At 36.0% G+C, this 18028-nt stretch overlaps 1 protein-coding gene across 29 annotated transcripts in view; it reads right to left on the bottom strand.

Annotated features, from left to right (window-relative positions):
- The window catches only part of PLEKHA5 (pleckstrin homology domain containing A5), a 177000-nt gene that overhangs the window by 15510 nt on the left and 143462 nt on the right, over positions 1 to 18028 (bottom strand). For 10 of the 29 annotated variants that reach the window (XM_065030582.1, XM_065030717.1, XM_065030593.1 and 7 more), the window contains 7 exons: positions 9297 to 9359; positions 8085 to 8165; positions 7801 to 7950; positions 6325 to 6426; positions 5122 to 5233; positions 4820 to 4866; positions 3071 to 3188 (listed from right to left, as the gene is read on the bottom strand). In XM_065030582.1, the coding sequence (XP_064886654.1) occupies positions 3071 to 3188; positions 4820 to 4866; positions 5122 to 5233; positions 6325 to 6426; positions 7801 to 7950; positions 8085 to 8165; positions 9297 to 9359 (673 nt within the window). Of the gene's footprint in view, positions 1 to 3070; positions 3189 to 3734; positions 3924 to 4819; positions 4867 to 5121; positions 5234 to 6324; positions 6427 to 7800; positions 7951 to 8084; positions 8166 to 9296; positions 9360 to 15672; positions 15822 to 18028 lie in introns of those variants that run through there. The other 19 variants (XM_065030536.1, XM_065030532.1, XM_065030526.1 and 16 more) reach the window with 5 other exon arrangements.

Genomic DNA, 18028 nt, shown 5'->3' with positions numbered 1-18028 from the left:
AGAGACAGCTACAGAGAGATCGTACATCTGGGGATCAAAGATGGGAAAGATGGTCTGCAGGTTGTCTCCTGGAGGGACGATAGATCTGGACCTGCTCCCAGGAGGAACCTTTTGTCTGTGAGCTGCTAATCAACTAAGACAAGACTAAATGGCAAGCAGAATAGCAAATGTGGGAGCCAGCTGTCCAAGAGATCTCACATCTAGGATGCTGGAGAGGCCAGAGATACTGAGAGTTGACAGATGAAGATACCATAGGTCTGGCCAGCTTTTGGAGGGACTCATTTGTGTGTGTGCACATGTGTGCTCGTGTCTACATGTGTATGAGATCAGCTAGCATGCTTTGAGCCTGGTTAGGTGTTGAGTGACAACAGGATCATGGTATTTGTGTTGTTCCAGTTTCATGTGTGGTCTTGTTTACACGGTGCCTGTAATGGCACCAGTCTCAAACCTGCTTGTGAAATCTGTTGTGGTTTGCTGTGGCTGTGCTTGTGCACCCTGGGACTATGTCCTCAGCCTTGCAGCTCGCTGCGCTCAGGGACAGGGAGTTGCAGCAGCCAGGCTCTGCCTGGTTAGGAGCTGAGAATATTCTGTGTCCTGATGCTCACGACATTCAACATCTCATAAAAATATCCACCACTAGCTTTTCTACATAGAGAAGCCCTGCCAAAATGTAATTAAGCTGGTAGAAAACAGAAGTTAAAATTTACCAAACTATACAGATACAAATAAATAGCACATGCTTCATTTTTGCTTCTTGATACACTCAGGAAATCAAACTATTAAAAATACTGCTTCCTTGCTGATTTTGTGTAAAAAAAATAGACATAATGTCTTCTTTGACAGCCAAATTATTTCTCTTTGTTTTTCCTGAATTTGCACAGATTTCAGAGGATAGATTGACTTGGTAAAGACTCAACTCTTTCTCCAAATTGTTTCATAGGCTGACAAAATTGTCTGGAGGTATGTGAATGCCAAATCCATCATTCAAACAAAGAACTACAATACAGCTTGGGTCTCATTTAGACATAAAAAGGATAAAACACAGCACAAATCCGTTTTCCTTTTGTGTTACCTTTATGTACCACTCAGGTCATAAATAACCCTCTCCTTGCAGACAGCTGTAAGGGTGACTTTACATAGTCCCTTCAAAACATTTATCTTCGATTGTTGACATTTGAAAAAAGAAGGAAAGGGCTGACATGAGAAGTGTCTAGTACAGCAATGTGCACAACAAACTAGAAAAACATTTTAAAGTTTTTTCTGAAGTTTACTACTTTTTAGAACCACTCTCAACAGGAAATGATGCCATTTGACTTCTTAAAACAGCAAGAAAGAAAAACTGCAGAGATGAACTGCCTTTGAATTTGTTTCCTTTTCAGCTTATAAACTGTTAAGATAGAATGACATAAAAATGTTTGTTGAAACAGTATTTAGTTGCAATGGCATAAACATTATAAAAAAACCCAAACAACGAATGGTTATATTTTTCCTACTGCAGGGAGACTGTTATTTGAAGTGAATGCCCAGAACAAGAAATATCCTTTAGAAAATTCACATGCTCGAAAGCGTGGACTGGATAATAAAACACAGCTACGACAAACCTACTTCACTCTATTGTTTAAGAAGATAAAAAGCCTCTCACTGCTTGCTACCACTGCAGTCCCTAAATGTAATTAATATTAGAAGAAATTATATTGCTTTCCCTTACTGATAACTTTTTTTCTACATAAAATACTACTTCTGTCTTTACAGAAGACAACAGAAAGCAGATTGGGGTGCTCAAAAAGTACTGGTTTGCTTTACATAGGCAGGATAGGCTTTTTTATATTGTCTTGACAATTACTTTCCCTCTTGTCATAAATTACTATAAATAATCTGGACATCAAAGACCAATAAAACCTATGCATGTTGTCGGAAAAGCAACTTCCACAATTTAGGCGGTTGGTGATTAGCAAATCTCAGGCTAAACCTTGCACTTTTCACCACCAAATTAAAACAAATTTAGTATCTGTCTTAAGTGAACATTATACCTCAGGAAATACCATAGTGAATCTGAATTGACTAATTGTCTGGTAAGTGTAAGCTTAATTATGTCACATGTCATAGGGCCATTCACATTGTTTACACCCAAACTGTATGCTAACCTTAGTTTTAAAAGCCTCCACTACTGTTCTGATGAAAAGAATATTCTTATATGATCACAGTTCTTGGTTAAATTGAAGTGTTGTTGCCCTATCCTGCAATATACATGCTTAGTCAAACTACCAGAACAGAAGGCAGTGATCTTGCTGGCACTGCAAACATCAAACGTTATGTTAAAAAAAATGGGGAAGTTTAGTTACTTTTTCTAAAATCTCTTATTATGTTTTTTTGGGGACGTGCTCAAGATGCTTTTCCTCAAGTCACCTTTAACAAACTATTCTGTGTGTTTTAACAAACAGAATTGAGAAGCACTTCCTGGTAAAAGACTCTACCAAGCAATTAGTAGCTTTTATGGAAGCTAGATGAAGAGAAGAATCTAAAGCATTTAGCAATTGCAAAGACCTTTATTGTCTGTACACTCCAAGGTCATGATCATTATTCCTATTATATCAGAGGACAGAAGGCAATTCAACAATTACAAGATTAAAAAAAGAAAAAGACATTGTTTCCCTGCCTTATGAGAGCCTGAAAATTCTGTGGTGCTGCCTTTTCGGACGTTCCAGTGACATAACATCAGGAGCTTGATTCAAAAACTGAATAATTGTTCCAAGGGCAAGAACATAAAATGGGTAATTGTTCAAGGGAATGGTGTGTGGGGAATGTGAGTGATGTGATTAGACATGGTGTCAATAAAGATTTCAGGGTTGTTGGTGAGTGTAATGTTTGCTTTTTCTGCAGTGTAATTGACTGAAATCTTTCTCATCATATAATTAAATCATTATTTTATCATGGAAGCTGTTTCATCATATTGAGAAATGGACAGGCTACAAAAATACAAAAGATGATACAGCTTCTATAACACAGTTAAAACTTTGTATTCCTTGTGAAACAGGCTGAAAGGTTGTAACCACCGTGCCTGGGGACAAACCTTTAGCAGTAGCTTCTGATTCCGAAATTTGTTCTGTTTTTTCTTCACCATTAGACTCATCCACTTCTGCTACTGTAGTTAACTCCGGTTCACTCTTATAAAGCCTATAATCAGGACCCTGAGGAACGACAAGTTACAAGGTAAATAAACAGGCATTTTGTACGAGCATTTATGTCTTAAGACTCAAAACAGTTATTTTGTGATGACTCTGCTCTCACTTTGAAGACAATCTTTCATTGCTCAAGTGCTATTGCAGCAGTATTTCCTTGTAGTTAATTTGAGTAACAACATCTGCAGACTTTCAGAAATTACAGAAAAAAATTGACATAAAAATGCAGAGGTTTTTTTTTTTTTTAAATCATCTTCAGGAAATTTATACAAGGCTTCAGCAAAAACTGATTCTGAGCCCAGGGTTTTATAAGAATCTAGTTTTCTGAGATTTACTCAAGATACAGGCATTTAAGTCTTAAGACGTTTTATATATGCACAGAATATATGACGGGGAAATGTGAAGAGCAAATGACGGAGCTATAAATAAAACTAAGTAGCCAAAAGTAAAAGTAAAAGCGTAACACAAAAGTAGCCAGATGACAAAATAAAAATTGTGACTGTGCGAAGGAAGGGGGATGGCTTCAAGAACAATGTGGCAGTTTAAGCCACTTACACAGTAAGATCCATTTCTCTGATATCCTTGAACTTGGTGAATCTTCTTTTCTTCTGGCAGATGTACTGGGCCCCTGCTATAACAGAGCAAGGAGCTGCTATCACTGGGCAGAGGGGGGATTATGGGAGGATGCTCTGTAAAGTCATAGGACCGAGGGAGTGGAGGACGAGGTGGGACTACTTCCTCTTCCTAAAGATTGTAGAATAGTCACCTTATTTAGATGTGCACACCTGTTACAATTATTTATAACTTAAAAAGAAAAATATATTACCATAGCTACACCAGCTATAGATTTTGGAATTAAAGGGACAATGTCACACTAAAAAAAAAAAAAAAAGCCAAGACAGATTTTGTTTGTTTGGTTTTGGTTTGTTTGTTTGTTTCCATTTTATTACTACCACCTAGACTGAGATACTTTAATAGTTTCATTATTCAGCCTATCAAGATTTTCAATTCTAACACCTGCACTTTCTGTTGGACACATATGAACTCCCTGAATCGTCCTTTTAAACATTAAATTCAGTATATTTTTAAAGATTTGTACATAAATTAAACTTTCAGAAAGTTCTGTAAGCCAGATGTATATTGCAGACACTTTAGATACCAATGACAATGTCCCTTTAAAACTGTAACTTCTAGCCCGATTTTCAGATGAACTGAACATTTGTGAGTGCCCACAGTTTCAGCTGTTCTTGTGGGTGCTCTGGCCATCTGAGAACCAGGCTCAATACGTGAACAGACATACAAAGCAATGTATTTCTTCCCATGAGAAGTGTGGTGGGTAGAAAAAAAATCCATAAATCAGGGTTTGTATTTCTAGGGTAAGAGCCTAGGGAGAGGAAAAGGTGAGAAATGGAAAAAAGAGACATACCGGTGAGAAGATAAAGAAACAAAACAAATGGAAGTGCTAGAATTACTAGTGGAGATATCAGTCTTTAAAACCAATTTATAATGCAGTATTTTCACAGAAACATACTGAATACATACTTCAGTCATCCTTACAACAATTACAATAATGTTCATTTTTATCATAGGTATATTAGAAATTCAGTTATGTTAAAATACTAAGTATGCTAAAACCATACCTCATTTTTATATTTAAGAGCTGCAAATGTCCTTGATACCATGATGCCTGTTTGTGGGAGGGGGAGAGATACAGAAAGAAAGAGAAAAATTGTTTTCAATAAGCAGCTTTTAAAATACGAATTATAACCTGTTGCTATCAAACAAATATACAAACCATCAATGTAAAAATAGATGATTGCTTTCTTATTTTCTCAGCACTTGTACAACTTTTTCAAACATACAAAAGCAACTATGGAGCTTATCCTTTAAAAATGTATAGGATGCAATCTCACTTCCTCCAAGATAAAACCAATCTGTTTACCTGCCTCTGAAGAGCTTCTTTGCTGTTTATGTTTACTTAAACCCTCCATGACATCTTGAATTCTCCAGAGTTCCTTCTGAATCTGAGCACGCTGTATCCCAGCTGACTCAGTCTGCCAGTAAACAAACAGCATATATAGGCAATAAATTAGAGTACATTGCAAGTGGAAAAAAAAACCAGAAAACCTTTTTATTTCTTTTGGCTACACTGTGTATCCTTTCCCAATGAAGGAAAATAAAATGCAGTAGTGACAGACACTCTGCCATAAAACTGTGACATTCAAATGTTGTCAGAAACAAAAAGTGTAAGATTAACTGATTTCATGGTGTGTCAGTTACTTGACAGCGATTTGCTAGTTCAAACTCCACTTAAGAACAGAATTGTATTTACTGTCTTGAAAGAAAATCCAAGCAAACTTTGAGCAGGAGACCTGCATACAACAAATGAAAAGGAATCATCAGTTCCAGCCCTAAAGTAGCTAGAGATGAGCATAGTGTTTGAATACTAGTGTATGAACTCAGGGCCTATTTGCATTCACAGTCATGCATGCTTTGGGCAGCATAACACGAATTTCTCAGCTCCTGGGCTTTCTTGTAATCTCCCTTTCATAGCTGCATATAAGATCAATCCCTGGAGCAAAGAGCCTTTAATGCCTCCCAGCATGGACCACACCCATCTGCCTATTCCATATAATGTATGCACATCTGTGTGCGCGTCTCACAGAAAGATCTCCTTAGAAATTCAGAACTTATGCTAACTGTCCAATCCTCCACAGCACAGCGCTGTAAGGTAATAAGATACGCGTCAGAACTCTTCATTTGTAAGATCTGAAGCAATGCCTAGAATATTTTGAATGATAATTTATTCTGATAGAACGATTTAATTACATTTTAAAATATTCCGTTAAATAGAAGGATTTGTGTAAAGATTTAATATGACTGTCATAGCAATTAAGTTCTGAGAAAACTACTCATTTTGGACACCATCACTGAAACAGAAAGAAGAGGCTTCCAGACACAGAAAATTGGTCTTTTTCCAAAATACGAAAAATGAAGACTTCCTCAGAACTTACGAACTTCTAATTTCTTTTTATACCTTGTAAGCTGATGCAGCACATATCCACTGTTTTTCATTTGTGTCGTTTTTAAACAAAATCACATAAAATGAAAGTGACTTAAGTGCACTTTAAGACCTATGCCACACCTGAATTTCTCCAAGCCGATCAAGCTGCTCCTGCATGTGGTTCCTTGTTACAGTTACATCATACTCCAATTTATCATATTCTCTCCAAGCTCTTTCCAGTTCCTAAGTATACAACAAAAGTAACGAATTACAGAAGCACATTCAAGTAAAAAAAAATGTATATATTTTTCTTTATTCGGTGACATGAAACTTCAGGAAGTAAAGCATAGATAGATATCAGCAATAAATAAATATGTATTTTAGAGAATACAATGTTTAAGGAGCTTTTTGATATGCTAGTGACTCTGAGTGAAATTCAAATAAACTGCATTTTGCCTTTTCACAAACAAAAAAGATAGGCAAGGGGAAAATCTTCAGAATATGTCTGTATAGTGAGCAGGCCTGTGGGTCTTAAGCTGTCATTCCACCAAGGCAGAAAACCTACAAAAATTGAGCAAATTTGTCTCTTTTATCACATAGAATACATATGGCTGAGTGCACATCACATGCATGTATATACAATGTATTACATGAGACAAATATAAGTCATCCAACCCTGCCTGTAAGGTTACCAGCGAAGGCCCCAGGCCTGCTAATACAGCATTATTTTACATATGTGAAACAACAAACACCAGAAGGAAGAAGGTGCAAAAAGAAAATCTTCTTTGAGGTCAGTTCTGCCAGTTCACTTTTTAAGCCTACATCAAGCAACTTACTCAATTTAGCATAAATTAAAAAGTTAATGAGGTAAAGTATATCTTAAGGTTTTCCTTTCCTTGATTCCCTTTTCCTTGTCCAACCAATTCCTTTTACAACATAGCCTAATATTCAGACTGCAACCAGTATTTCAGGGCCTACTGTGTATCAGTTTCACCACAGCAAACCACCAGAATTTGACACTGAAATACCTTTTTGTATATATATGTAAATAGGCAAATTTTATTCTTTGCCTTGTCATTTTGGTGTAGAAAGCATCATGAAGTGGAAAATGACAGTAAACAGCAATTCCCTTCCTTTTTTTTTTTTTGAAGGTGTTTGAAAGTGCAAAAGTGCAGAACTTGAAAGACCTTTTAAATACACTGTGCACTCACAGTATAATCTTTTCTACTTTATATCCTGCAGCTCTTTTGCTTAAAATAAGACACCTATCTGATTGAATATCTGATGAACTTTGTGCTTGCCACTGTTTTGCCATCATATAAAATACCTTATTTGCATTATTTACTTCTTCGGTAATTAATTTTTCATATTATAAAGATGAAAATTACCACACCAATTGAAGTATGCATTCATTCCTGGACAAAAAAAAAAAAAGCCAGACTACTCCGTGAATATAGTAAAAACATCACTTTGACAAAAATACAAGCAAGTAAAAGACAACTGAGTTTTGTTGGAATGTAAGGAAAAATAACCAAGGACAACCCAATTAACAACATGAAGATGAAGATAATAGTTTAATGGTTCATTGAGTTTTACTGGCAAGAACGTATTACTTACTGCGGTAGCTCGTGATACTTCTCGACAAGTGCTAAGTAGTCCGTTCTGCAAGTCATCTCTCTGTAAGACTACATTTTGTATGGCTGCGGGATTATCTGCATTCATTTCTATCTCCTGACTCGCTGATAGCAAAGCTTGCTCAAGCGTGTACTATTATAATAAAAAAAAATATTTTTAATGTTCTGCATCATTGGCCTGATTTTCATTTTATTTCAGTTATCAATGTTCTGAAAATAAGCACGTAAAATAACATCCATTTTAGGTAATAAATACGATTGTCCTACTTTCTCCTTGTGTAGCTGTTGAAGCTTCTCCTCCAGTGCTTGTACAACTTTATCTTGTTCACACAAACGGCTAAGCTTAGCCTGGTATATAACAGAAAATGATAGCAATTAGAGTTTCATTTTAACATCTTCAGTAATCAAAATATAACTTGATCAATTCATTACATGAATATATGTAAAATATTATTACCACAAAATATGTATTCTAAAATTATGAAGGTATCAGTCTCATATTTTCAAATTAACCTTAATAAACCCCCTTAAGACACTATGAAATAAGTGTTACTATAACTTGCAACAGCATGGCTCAAAACATATAATTTATGATTCCACAGCTAAACCTTTACAACTTAATAACAGGTATTAAATACCATTTTAATTAACATATTCCTCAGTATTATAAAGAATATTGTACACATTCACAGTCCTTCTCACGGTTTATTTCAGGTAGTAATTTTTAACAGTTATTTACTAGTACTATCCATACTCTGCTCTGTTTTAGATCTGGTTGAAACTTGGTTATGACAAAAACTGTTCCACACCAGCTCCAGTTTCACCAAATAACTGTTCAGTGCACTCTAACCAATGTGAAGCAGTTTACTTTTCTATTTGAACAACGTTTTTGGTTCAGTATATCCTACTCTCTTTAACGCTAAGATAACACTGCTATCTTTTTTACTCTTAAAATAAGAACCCTTAAATCATTATGTATACTCCTAGTTGCATTGTGCAAGAATGACTAGACATGCCTACTTACGCATATACAGTAGGATGGTACGTGTGCATTTTTCACCACCAATTTTACGCCAAGCCCCTTTTCTTTAGTAACTAGCAACCCAATACTCTAAACGCTAACTACCCATGCCAAATTTCGGTTTTGGCATATTGGTCATATTTCCTGAGAAATTACATCTCTCACGCTTATAACTGAACTACAACTACAGAGTTTTTCCCTTATAAAGTAATTAATTCATTTCTAGAAGTAATTCACCTTTGAACAGATATCATTCTTGAAATTTCAGTCTAAAATGTAATACTTCCTGCAAGTTAGAAGCTTATTACAAAAAGAGTCTTGTGCCCCTCAGTTTCACAAAGCAATTTCTGTTGGTAATCACCTATATGTTTCAAACCCAAATTCAAGGAGAAAATTATTATCAAAATAAAGAGAGAGATACCAACATTTCCAAGGAAGAAGAAATATAAATAACTTACATCAATATCCAGTTCTTCAGTTCTATATTTGTATAGCGTACCCCTACATTCTTCTTGTGTTAACTATAAGGAAGAATAATATTGCCATAAAACAACTTAATTGGACTATGAAAATGAAAGTACTGTTCAGCTTAAGAGTTTGAATGCAGAAATCAGCTTTTGCTTGCAAGTCAAACATACCACACTGAACAATATATTTTTAGCCAATATATATTAATGAAGGTAAGTAAATGGAATGTCAAGCAGACTGTCAGTAGAAAGTTGCATTAACTGAACAGGGTATGTTTCTAATGCAAACTGGATTTTAAAAGATGTAAAACTAACTCATTCAAACATGGATTATGCAGGAAGATGAAACTGCCAGCGTATACCTAGGTACAGTCATACGTCATTATGTACATTTTCTTAGGTGCATTCTAAATACAGGGGCTCATTCTACTTGGAATTAACCATTCCAGGCCCACTAAGGTCAAGTGTATTCACAAGAATATTCTGATGTGACTCTGACATCAGAACAGAATGGCCTAAGTATGCAAAATACATGTGAAATATCTTGTTACAGACATATGATCAATAAGTGCCACCAAATACCTTTCTGCCTACTTTGTCATATGGATTCCCTTCCCTCCAACAAATTATTATGAAAAATGCCATAAATGAAAACACTTCTATTTTATCTTTGGACCTAGGCAAACTTGTCTCCTCAAGCCAGTCAGTATGTAAGGTACCCTCAAACTACTTTCATTAAGTTCTTAACTCAGTCTCTGAACTGGCTGGTAACAAGATTTAAAAATATTTAACCTGAAAAAAGATAGTGCCCCATTTTAGAACGGATTATAACATACAGTGACTACTTGATGTGCTGCACAGCAAGTACTGGCTATCAATCTTTTTATTCTATTTGACTAAAAACATCTGTGCATTTAGTCCCAACATAGGTGCTTTCCTTTCATGTACCTGTTATAATTATTGCGACTTAATAGTGCAAGAAAGACTACAGAAATACAAGTCCATGTTAAAGGACACTTAGAAAGAAAAGGACTAGGGAAGGGTTAATCAGACAAGCATTCCAAACATACAGTAAATCTTCAACACACTTAAGTGTTTCATTTCAAGACATTATGTCCACATACCTCATGCAAATGCACCTGGTGACAATTTAAAAGTATGTATAGTGTATTAAAACCACACAGTAACTTTCTTTGAAATGGACATTTTATGAAAATGAGCGTTGGAATATGAAAAAAGCCACAGCACTTTTGCACCTCATGAATGTCACAAAAATTAAGGTATCTATTAAAACTCTTACTGTTGTAGAGTTGTGTTTTTTAACTGTAGATTTTATCACAATGAGAGAAAAATGAGGAATGGAAATATTTCAAAGAAACTCATAAACATGGCCAAATGTCTTTAACTTACAGAGAAAACCTAGTTACATTTCACAACAGAAAGATTTTACAAAAGGAAGATTATCCCCTATTAGATAAATACATCTTCCTAAGACAGTGCTCAGCATTTTGTATAGCTTTCCTGGAAAAACGTAATGTTATTTTTCAAGCCAGTATTTTTTACGTTTTCCTTTTTTTTTTTTAAAGACACTTTTTTTTTGGCATTTAAACCTTAATTATAGCAGAGTTTAAAACAGCTTGCCAATTCAGCATCTTTATCCTTGCCTACCCCCTAAAAGGAATATATTTTAAGTATTCAGAAAATGAACACACATTTTCAAACAATACTATACACGTGCTATTTCTTTTCATTAAAACCCTATCACACTTTTAAAATTGCTGCCACCTTCTTGCTTTTGTCAGCAGTACTAGTTTCTCAAAACAGGCAGTGCTGGAGAGCCACTTCATTTCAACATTTCTGCTGCCACATTTTAGAGAGATTTAATGCAAAACCCCTAAAAATAGTAAGATACACTTAATCCACCTCTGACAAAACAGCATCTCCTCTTTCCACAGCACACCTATAAATCAGCTTATGGCAAAAAGTGTAGAATGCTATTGCATGCTACTGGAATTATGAGAGGAGTTGCAGCAGGCAAAATATACACGTTACAAAGAAGCTTAACAACTTCATAACCCTGGAGAATGCATCATAAGAGCTCCAATGATCAAGTTATCGATATGTATCTTATGTCATGTTCAATAAACTATTCTCTCTCCAAATCGTTCCTACAAATACCAGGACAGTAATTTCAGAGAAAGAGTGCCACCTGCTGAACCACTGACATGACTTGCTGCTGACTTCTACACTGTTCCTCGACATTTGCCTACTCAAATACAAAAAAGTCCATTCCTCTTAACATGGTGAAATACACTGCACAGCTCCCAAACGTTAAGGGGCAGCACACTGAATACCTACAAACAGAACTTATCATTTCTGAAAGGCAAACTTCACACGCAGAGTTTGGCTAGACGTGTCTTATACGGGAAAAGGTAGTGACCTTAATTGAATCTCCATCTTCTGTTAGAAAGATGAATCTCCATCTTATTAATTTGTCATCTACTTTACAGTCTCACTGTACAGTCCTTATCTGTAAAATCCCAGTACCAGATGAATCCGAAAAGTGGATAAATCCACCAGAATGGACACAACAGGAGATAAAACGAGGCTGAGAGAGTTGGGGCTGTTCAGCTGGGAGAAAGCAGGTTCTGGGGAGACCTTATTGCGGCCTTTCAGTACCTAAAGGGGACCTGCAAGAAACCTAGAAAGGGACTTTTTACAAGGGTAGGTAGTGATAGGACAATGGGTAATGGCTTTGAACTGAAAGAGGCAAAATTTAGACTAGGTATGAGGCAGAAATTCTTCACCATGAGGATGATGAGACACTGAACAGGCTGCCCAGAGAACCTGTGGATGCCACATCCCTGGGAGTGTTCAAGGCTGGGTTGGATGGGGCTTTGAATAACCTGGTCTAGTGGAAGGTGTTCCTGCCTATGGTGGTAGTGTGGTTGGAACTAGATGATCTTTAAGATTCCTTCCAACCCAAACCGTTCTATGATTTTATGTCCTTAAAGGGAAACTTCTTTCCAAATAAATGCAAATTAGGCAAATGTCTCTTGAGACATGAGGGGTTAAACCTATTTAGGCAGTCAATATTAAAAACATCGAAGTGACAGTAGTATTTCATTATATTACATTACAAGCTATTTTCAGATTCTGCTAACCATTCTGATTCAATAAATATATGATGGGAAATTTCAGACCCTGAAAGCACAATATGCATCTCTGCAAGGTACTGCACTTGGAAATTAAAACAAGATAACCTAGGACATCTTGTGGGGAACATGAGGTTGAAGTCAGACTTCCAAGAGGCTTTTATTTTTTCTTTTTAAAAGTATTTCTTACTAACTGGAAGCAGGGCAAACGGGCATTTACCCTGCAGTAAACAAGGTTCTCCTCTAATTTTGCATAATGCAACAGATAACATTTCAAATACAAATTGGAAATACAGGATTTTTAGCTCAAATACAATCATCTCGTGTGTTCATAACCAATCCTGAAAAATACTTCTGCCTACAAATTCCAAAATCTAACATGCATAAGAGTTTAAATGTATGCAGCTGCAATAATAATAATAATAATAATAATAATAATAATAATAATAATAATAATAATAGCAATAATAATAATAATGATGTATGCCATAAACAAGATCTCACTATCCTTATAGAAGGAAAAAAATCAAGGACTATTTTTATATATTTTTAATGTATGAAGAACAATTATCCAAGCAAAGACCTGGACGCTAGCTTGCTGCATTCAGATTTTCATTTTTCCTCCTTTAGGGAACTCATAGACAGAAGAGGAACTTAGGATAATTCTACTTTTAAAAATCAGCATATACTGCTTTAGAAAACAAGATTAACACTTCTGACCTAGCATTAGAGAGAAACAAACAAATAAACATAAAAAAACAAGGTAGAAATGGGTCCAGACTGTAAGTGCCTCTATTTTTCTTGTCTGTACTTATGGAATCATTGCCCTGGCTTACAATTGTAAATTTACAGTACAGTCTGGAGAGGAAACTGCTGTAAGTCAAAATGATTTAAATAACTGTGAAGATGTAACAAGTCACAAACAAAAATCTCTTATAAATAACATATATGAAGTAGTATATATTTTAGGTATTTTACTGAAGAACCAACCATTACAAACAAACAGGAAGCAAGACACCTTAATTTTTAATTAAATACAAGCTTTTCTTGCTTTCCTTTGCTTAATCCTAAATGAGCTCAGTCATAAAACTGAACTGAATAAACTGAAGCAAAGAAAGATTCTTCCCCCTACCCGCAGGCATAGTTATGGTCAACAGAAACTACTTTTTCATGTTGACAACAAAACAGGTTTTGGTTGCTTACACAGACACTTGTCCCAATTGTTTCCATTTCTTCAAAACTGCAGTGGGAAAGACAACTGGTAAAAACAATCTATTTTATTTGAATAAAAATTATACGTAGTTTAAACTTTAAATAAGTTGCCTGAATTTTAAACAGGTTAGTTTTGCACGACAGGAATTTAGAAGACTACCTAGGCAGTGAAGCTATGAGTATATATTTTTTTATCCTTTCCTGCAGGTCCTTCAATGCACATCTCATAGAGGAGACCAGCTGTGAAAGCAGTTCTTGCTGCTCTCCAGCTTATGCAATACATGGGTTCTTCTGCACAAGCCTGCCAACATATCGCAAACACTCTGACCTGAAGAGACTAAATCTCTAGTGACAAAAGGTTACTCAGTCTTCATGACCTGTTAGATTCACTGTGTCTTTGACAAGAATGTCCAAAAATATGCTTATTCAGTGTCAAATATGAAGCAGCAGGTGTGTGTATGAGGTGACGGAAGTGCTGTGCAGCAATACCTTAGCTGACAGCACAGCTACATCAAGACAGTGCTCTGGAATTTTTTGGTATCCCTAAATAAGTGGGCAGGCTAGCCCAGGTGCAGCTATACCTCAAATGTGACGATGTTAACATCAGGAGCTGAGCTAGTTTACGCTGACACATCCAAAGCACCTCTGTCCATTATATCTCTGTTGACTTACATGTCTTACATACTCTATCACAGAGAATTGATTTGCTTTCAAAGTCATAACAGCTACACTTCTTTAAAACAAAGCCCAAACACTCAATTTCATTTAAGGCTCCAGGGCACCTTAGTTCTCCCATTCCTTTCCCAAACAGTTTCTTCAGGTTCAATGTTAAAGCGCCTACTTTGCACATAGGAGCACAAATCAGATGATCCTGACATCAAAGTCACTCACAACCCAACTTCCTTTGGAAGGCTGAGATTTTTCTTGCAACTCTTCTGGATCACAAGCAGAGTTGACTTCCAAAATAAAATGAAACATGAAATTAAGCTGCGGCATTTTTTAGAAACATGGCGAAGCATTTATCACTAATAAACGACTGGTTTATGTGGCAGAACACCTCCCTTACTTCAAACTATGCAACCTTTATATGTCATTGTGGCTTACAAGGGCATAAATACACGTGTAAGGGAACTGGTCAGATATTCCCTTCTGACTGGCAGCCAGAGTTGCGCACCTCATATGTTGCAAAATATCATAGTAATTCACATAAGAACAACATCTTTGTGTGGCTGAGGCTAGAAACTTCTTAAACATTTGCTGTATGTGACAGGAGCTATTAAGCCCCAGTATCCCTAAGACGCTGCAGTGCCAACAGATAGGTATTGGCCATGCTCATAAGTTAATGCAGGTCTCAACTCAGAAACAATATTTCCATTCACATTTCTGATTCTTCTTCCATCTTGCCATTTACAACCATCACTAGATACTCTGTAAGTGTGCACGGTTAAGTCTGCTGTGACTTTATGAACAGACATTGCCTTTTGGATTTACAATCCCCAGATCAAAGTAATTTTGATCCTTCCTTTCTTCAGTGGCTAAAGGCTTGGTAGGTGCAAACAAAAACTTGTAAATCCACTTCCTAGAACAAAACAAAATTGCCAGAAATGACCAGGTAAACACCACTCACATGCTTCTGTAGTGGTCAAAAGAAAGAAGCACCTTTGAACACTAATTGCAGAGAATCATGCTAAGACAAATGTTGGAAGCTTATTGGAAGTTTGATGAATTTACTGGACACCTGCATAGAACATCAACTAATTAAATAATCTAGACAGAAAAAGTTATTCAAAAGTGTACATTTAATACTTAACAACAAAAACGCAGCAAAAGCCATGCTAACGATACTGCAGCATTTTATAAAGCATGGATGACTTGTGGTTTTCCAAAGCAAATAAGAGAAACACCAATGTTATGAACAAATCTGAGGAACAACCAAAACTGTCACTAAGGAAAACTTTCGCAGATGATAAAGCAATTTCATTCACTATCCAAGACCTTACTTGCTGGTACAGTTGCGGTCTTAGCGCCGAGTTCTCAATCATAGTGTGAACCATGGTGATTAAAGGTTCATTCTCTTTCATCTATTTCAAATCAGGAGGAGCATACAGCAAACATCAGTTTACAGCATGGCTAGATTTGAAAGACGACACTGTAAAATATAGCCTCTACTTTAATTTTTTCTAATAAGGCAGTAGATTACACTTTATCCCGTGCTTTTTATATATTCCATCATTCAGTAATATCAACATCTGAAATGTTTCATAATATCAAACAAATGTATCCAAAACACATAAATGCTCAAAACCAATGTAATATTTATTCACAACTCGCCCTTTTTAAAAATAAAAATGCTTACGATAAGTTCAGCTTTGCACAATATTGTAAAGTATTATCGGATTATGCAATAGGAACACTCAAACCTGTATGAGAAAATCTTTTAAACTATACATTTAATAGCTCAATGTACATTAAAAAGATAAAAGCATTCCCAGCTTCTGAATATTGAATTGAGGTTTAGACATATGTTCATGTATTCCAAATGCCTTTATATACTACACTGATTTATACTTAGAAACTTTGAATCATTACTCATTGTATTTATTCAACTGCGTATATGGGTGCAAAACTGGTTTGGAACTGGTCAGATCTTTTATATAATAATCAGTGTTTATTGATGTGTGTGCAAATGTCAAAACCAGATACTTTGATTATTACAGTAAAAATTGCATACATTTAGGATTTCAGTAGTAGTATGGGACTTTTGGTTTTAAAAAGCAGACTTCCCTAAAAGTAAGTGAAAAAATATGAAATCAGACAGTTTTTCTCTCCAAAAGAAACTGAAAAGTCGTTTAACGCACAATCACCCTCCTATTTTTGTTGGAAACTTTAGCACTACCTGTTTCCAGTATGGTTACACAGGAAGGAAGTGTGTGTATGAATATTTATGATCTTTAACTGTCACTATGTGTATATATGCACTCACCATGAATTTGCATGGCAAGGTTTTGTTTCACTGATTGAAACGCAACAGAAGGCCTGAGTTATTGATGCCTTTTGGAATTTCTTTCCCCTAATTATTTAGGAAAAAAACCTAACTTGTACATTTGGAGAAGTTTTGTGTTCTTAAAGCATTATCACAAGGCTACTCCCAAATTGAAGTTGGAAGACTATTCACATTGAATAAATGGCTCAAGGACAAATACTGATTTTCTCTCTCTCAAAAAAAGAAATTTTAGTACAGTGAAGAACACCTTTTAGATGCTATATATAATACTTATAGTATTTTTCTCAGTCTCTCCAATTACAGAAGTCATGAAAATGGGAATTAATATTTTCCTAAGCATATTGAGGCCTGATGCCACAGGGCGACACAGCAGTAAAACCAAATAAAATCCAGCAGCCTTGGCTTTATCACTTTCTTCTTCTAGTAAATAACTCTGTCTCCCCAAAAGTGATGCTTCATCTTTGCTTTTATCTTCACCGATGTAGTATATAAAAACATATTCCAGTTGGAAGCAATGAAAAAAATCCCACCTCCTTGACATATGATCTATATGAACAGCTACATTATTCATGAGTGAGCATCCGAGTGGGTATTTTGTGTTTTAAACTGTTAAACCAAGCTGTTGACAATTTTCCTCTTAGTTCCCTTTCCTAAATTATTGTCTGTGTTTGATAACACCCAACACAGATGACATTTCAGTATATGCTGTTCTGATGGTAGCAATCAGTTGGAACAGTGGCTCCCCACCAGTAGAGTTGACCTCACTGATGAGACAAGACCATATGTTACGGGTAACAAAAGACTGAGCTCAGACTGGCAGTTTTACCCATTTCCTCTCAAGCTTCCTGATGGTAAAAGCAGTGATCATGGGACCTAATCAAGCTTTCCTCCCACCCTTCCTCTGCTCTGTCCAGAAAAAGAAGGAAAAAACACTTTTCCTTCCTGCCTTCTTTTTACAGCAATGCTGCCTCCAGCAGTCTTTCTTTCACCCTGTAGAGCTGCTGTCCCTGAGCCTCCCTTCTGCCCCTGGGGAGGGGGAAAAAACAAAAGGCAACAGAAAGAACAACAATTGTGGCTGGGTCAGCTCACTCTACCTTTCCCAAATAACCTGAAAAATACAAGAGTAGTATCCTATATGTTACAATATAGGATATCAAAGTTTAGGCTGAAACACAAGATATCAGATATGATCCAGGACATGTGTTAGCTTTATCCAAACTCCCTTGTACTATTCCAGCCTCTCTTAATTTACTACCTTTTCCCAAAACCACCCTCAGAATCTCAGAAAGAGGGTAGTGCAGAGAACAGAAACAGAACACCAAAACAGTGTGGACACTGGCTGTGGGATCTTC

The sequence above is a fragment of the Columba livia genome, chromosome 1 (genome assembly GCF_036013475.1).
Source record: "Columba livia isolate bColLiv1 breed racing homer chromosome 1, bColLiv1.pat.W.v2, whole genome shotgun sequence".
In the NCBI taxonomy this organism is placed as follows: Eukaryota; Metazoa; Chordata; class Aves; order Columbiformes; family Columbidae; genus Columba; species Columba livia.
Note: the sequence above shows the minus strand (reverse complement) of the source record. Positions and strands in the feature narration are given on the sequence as shown.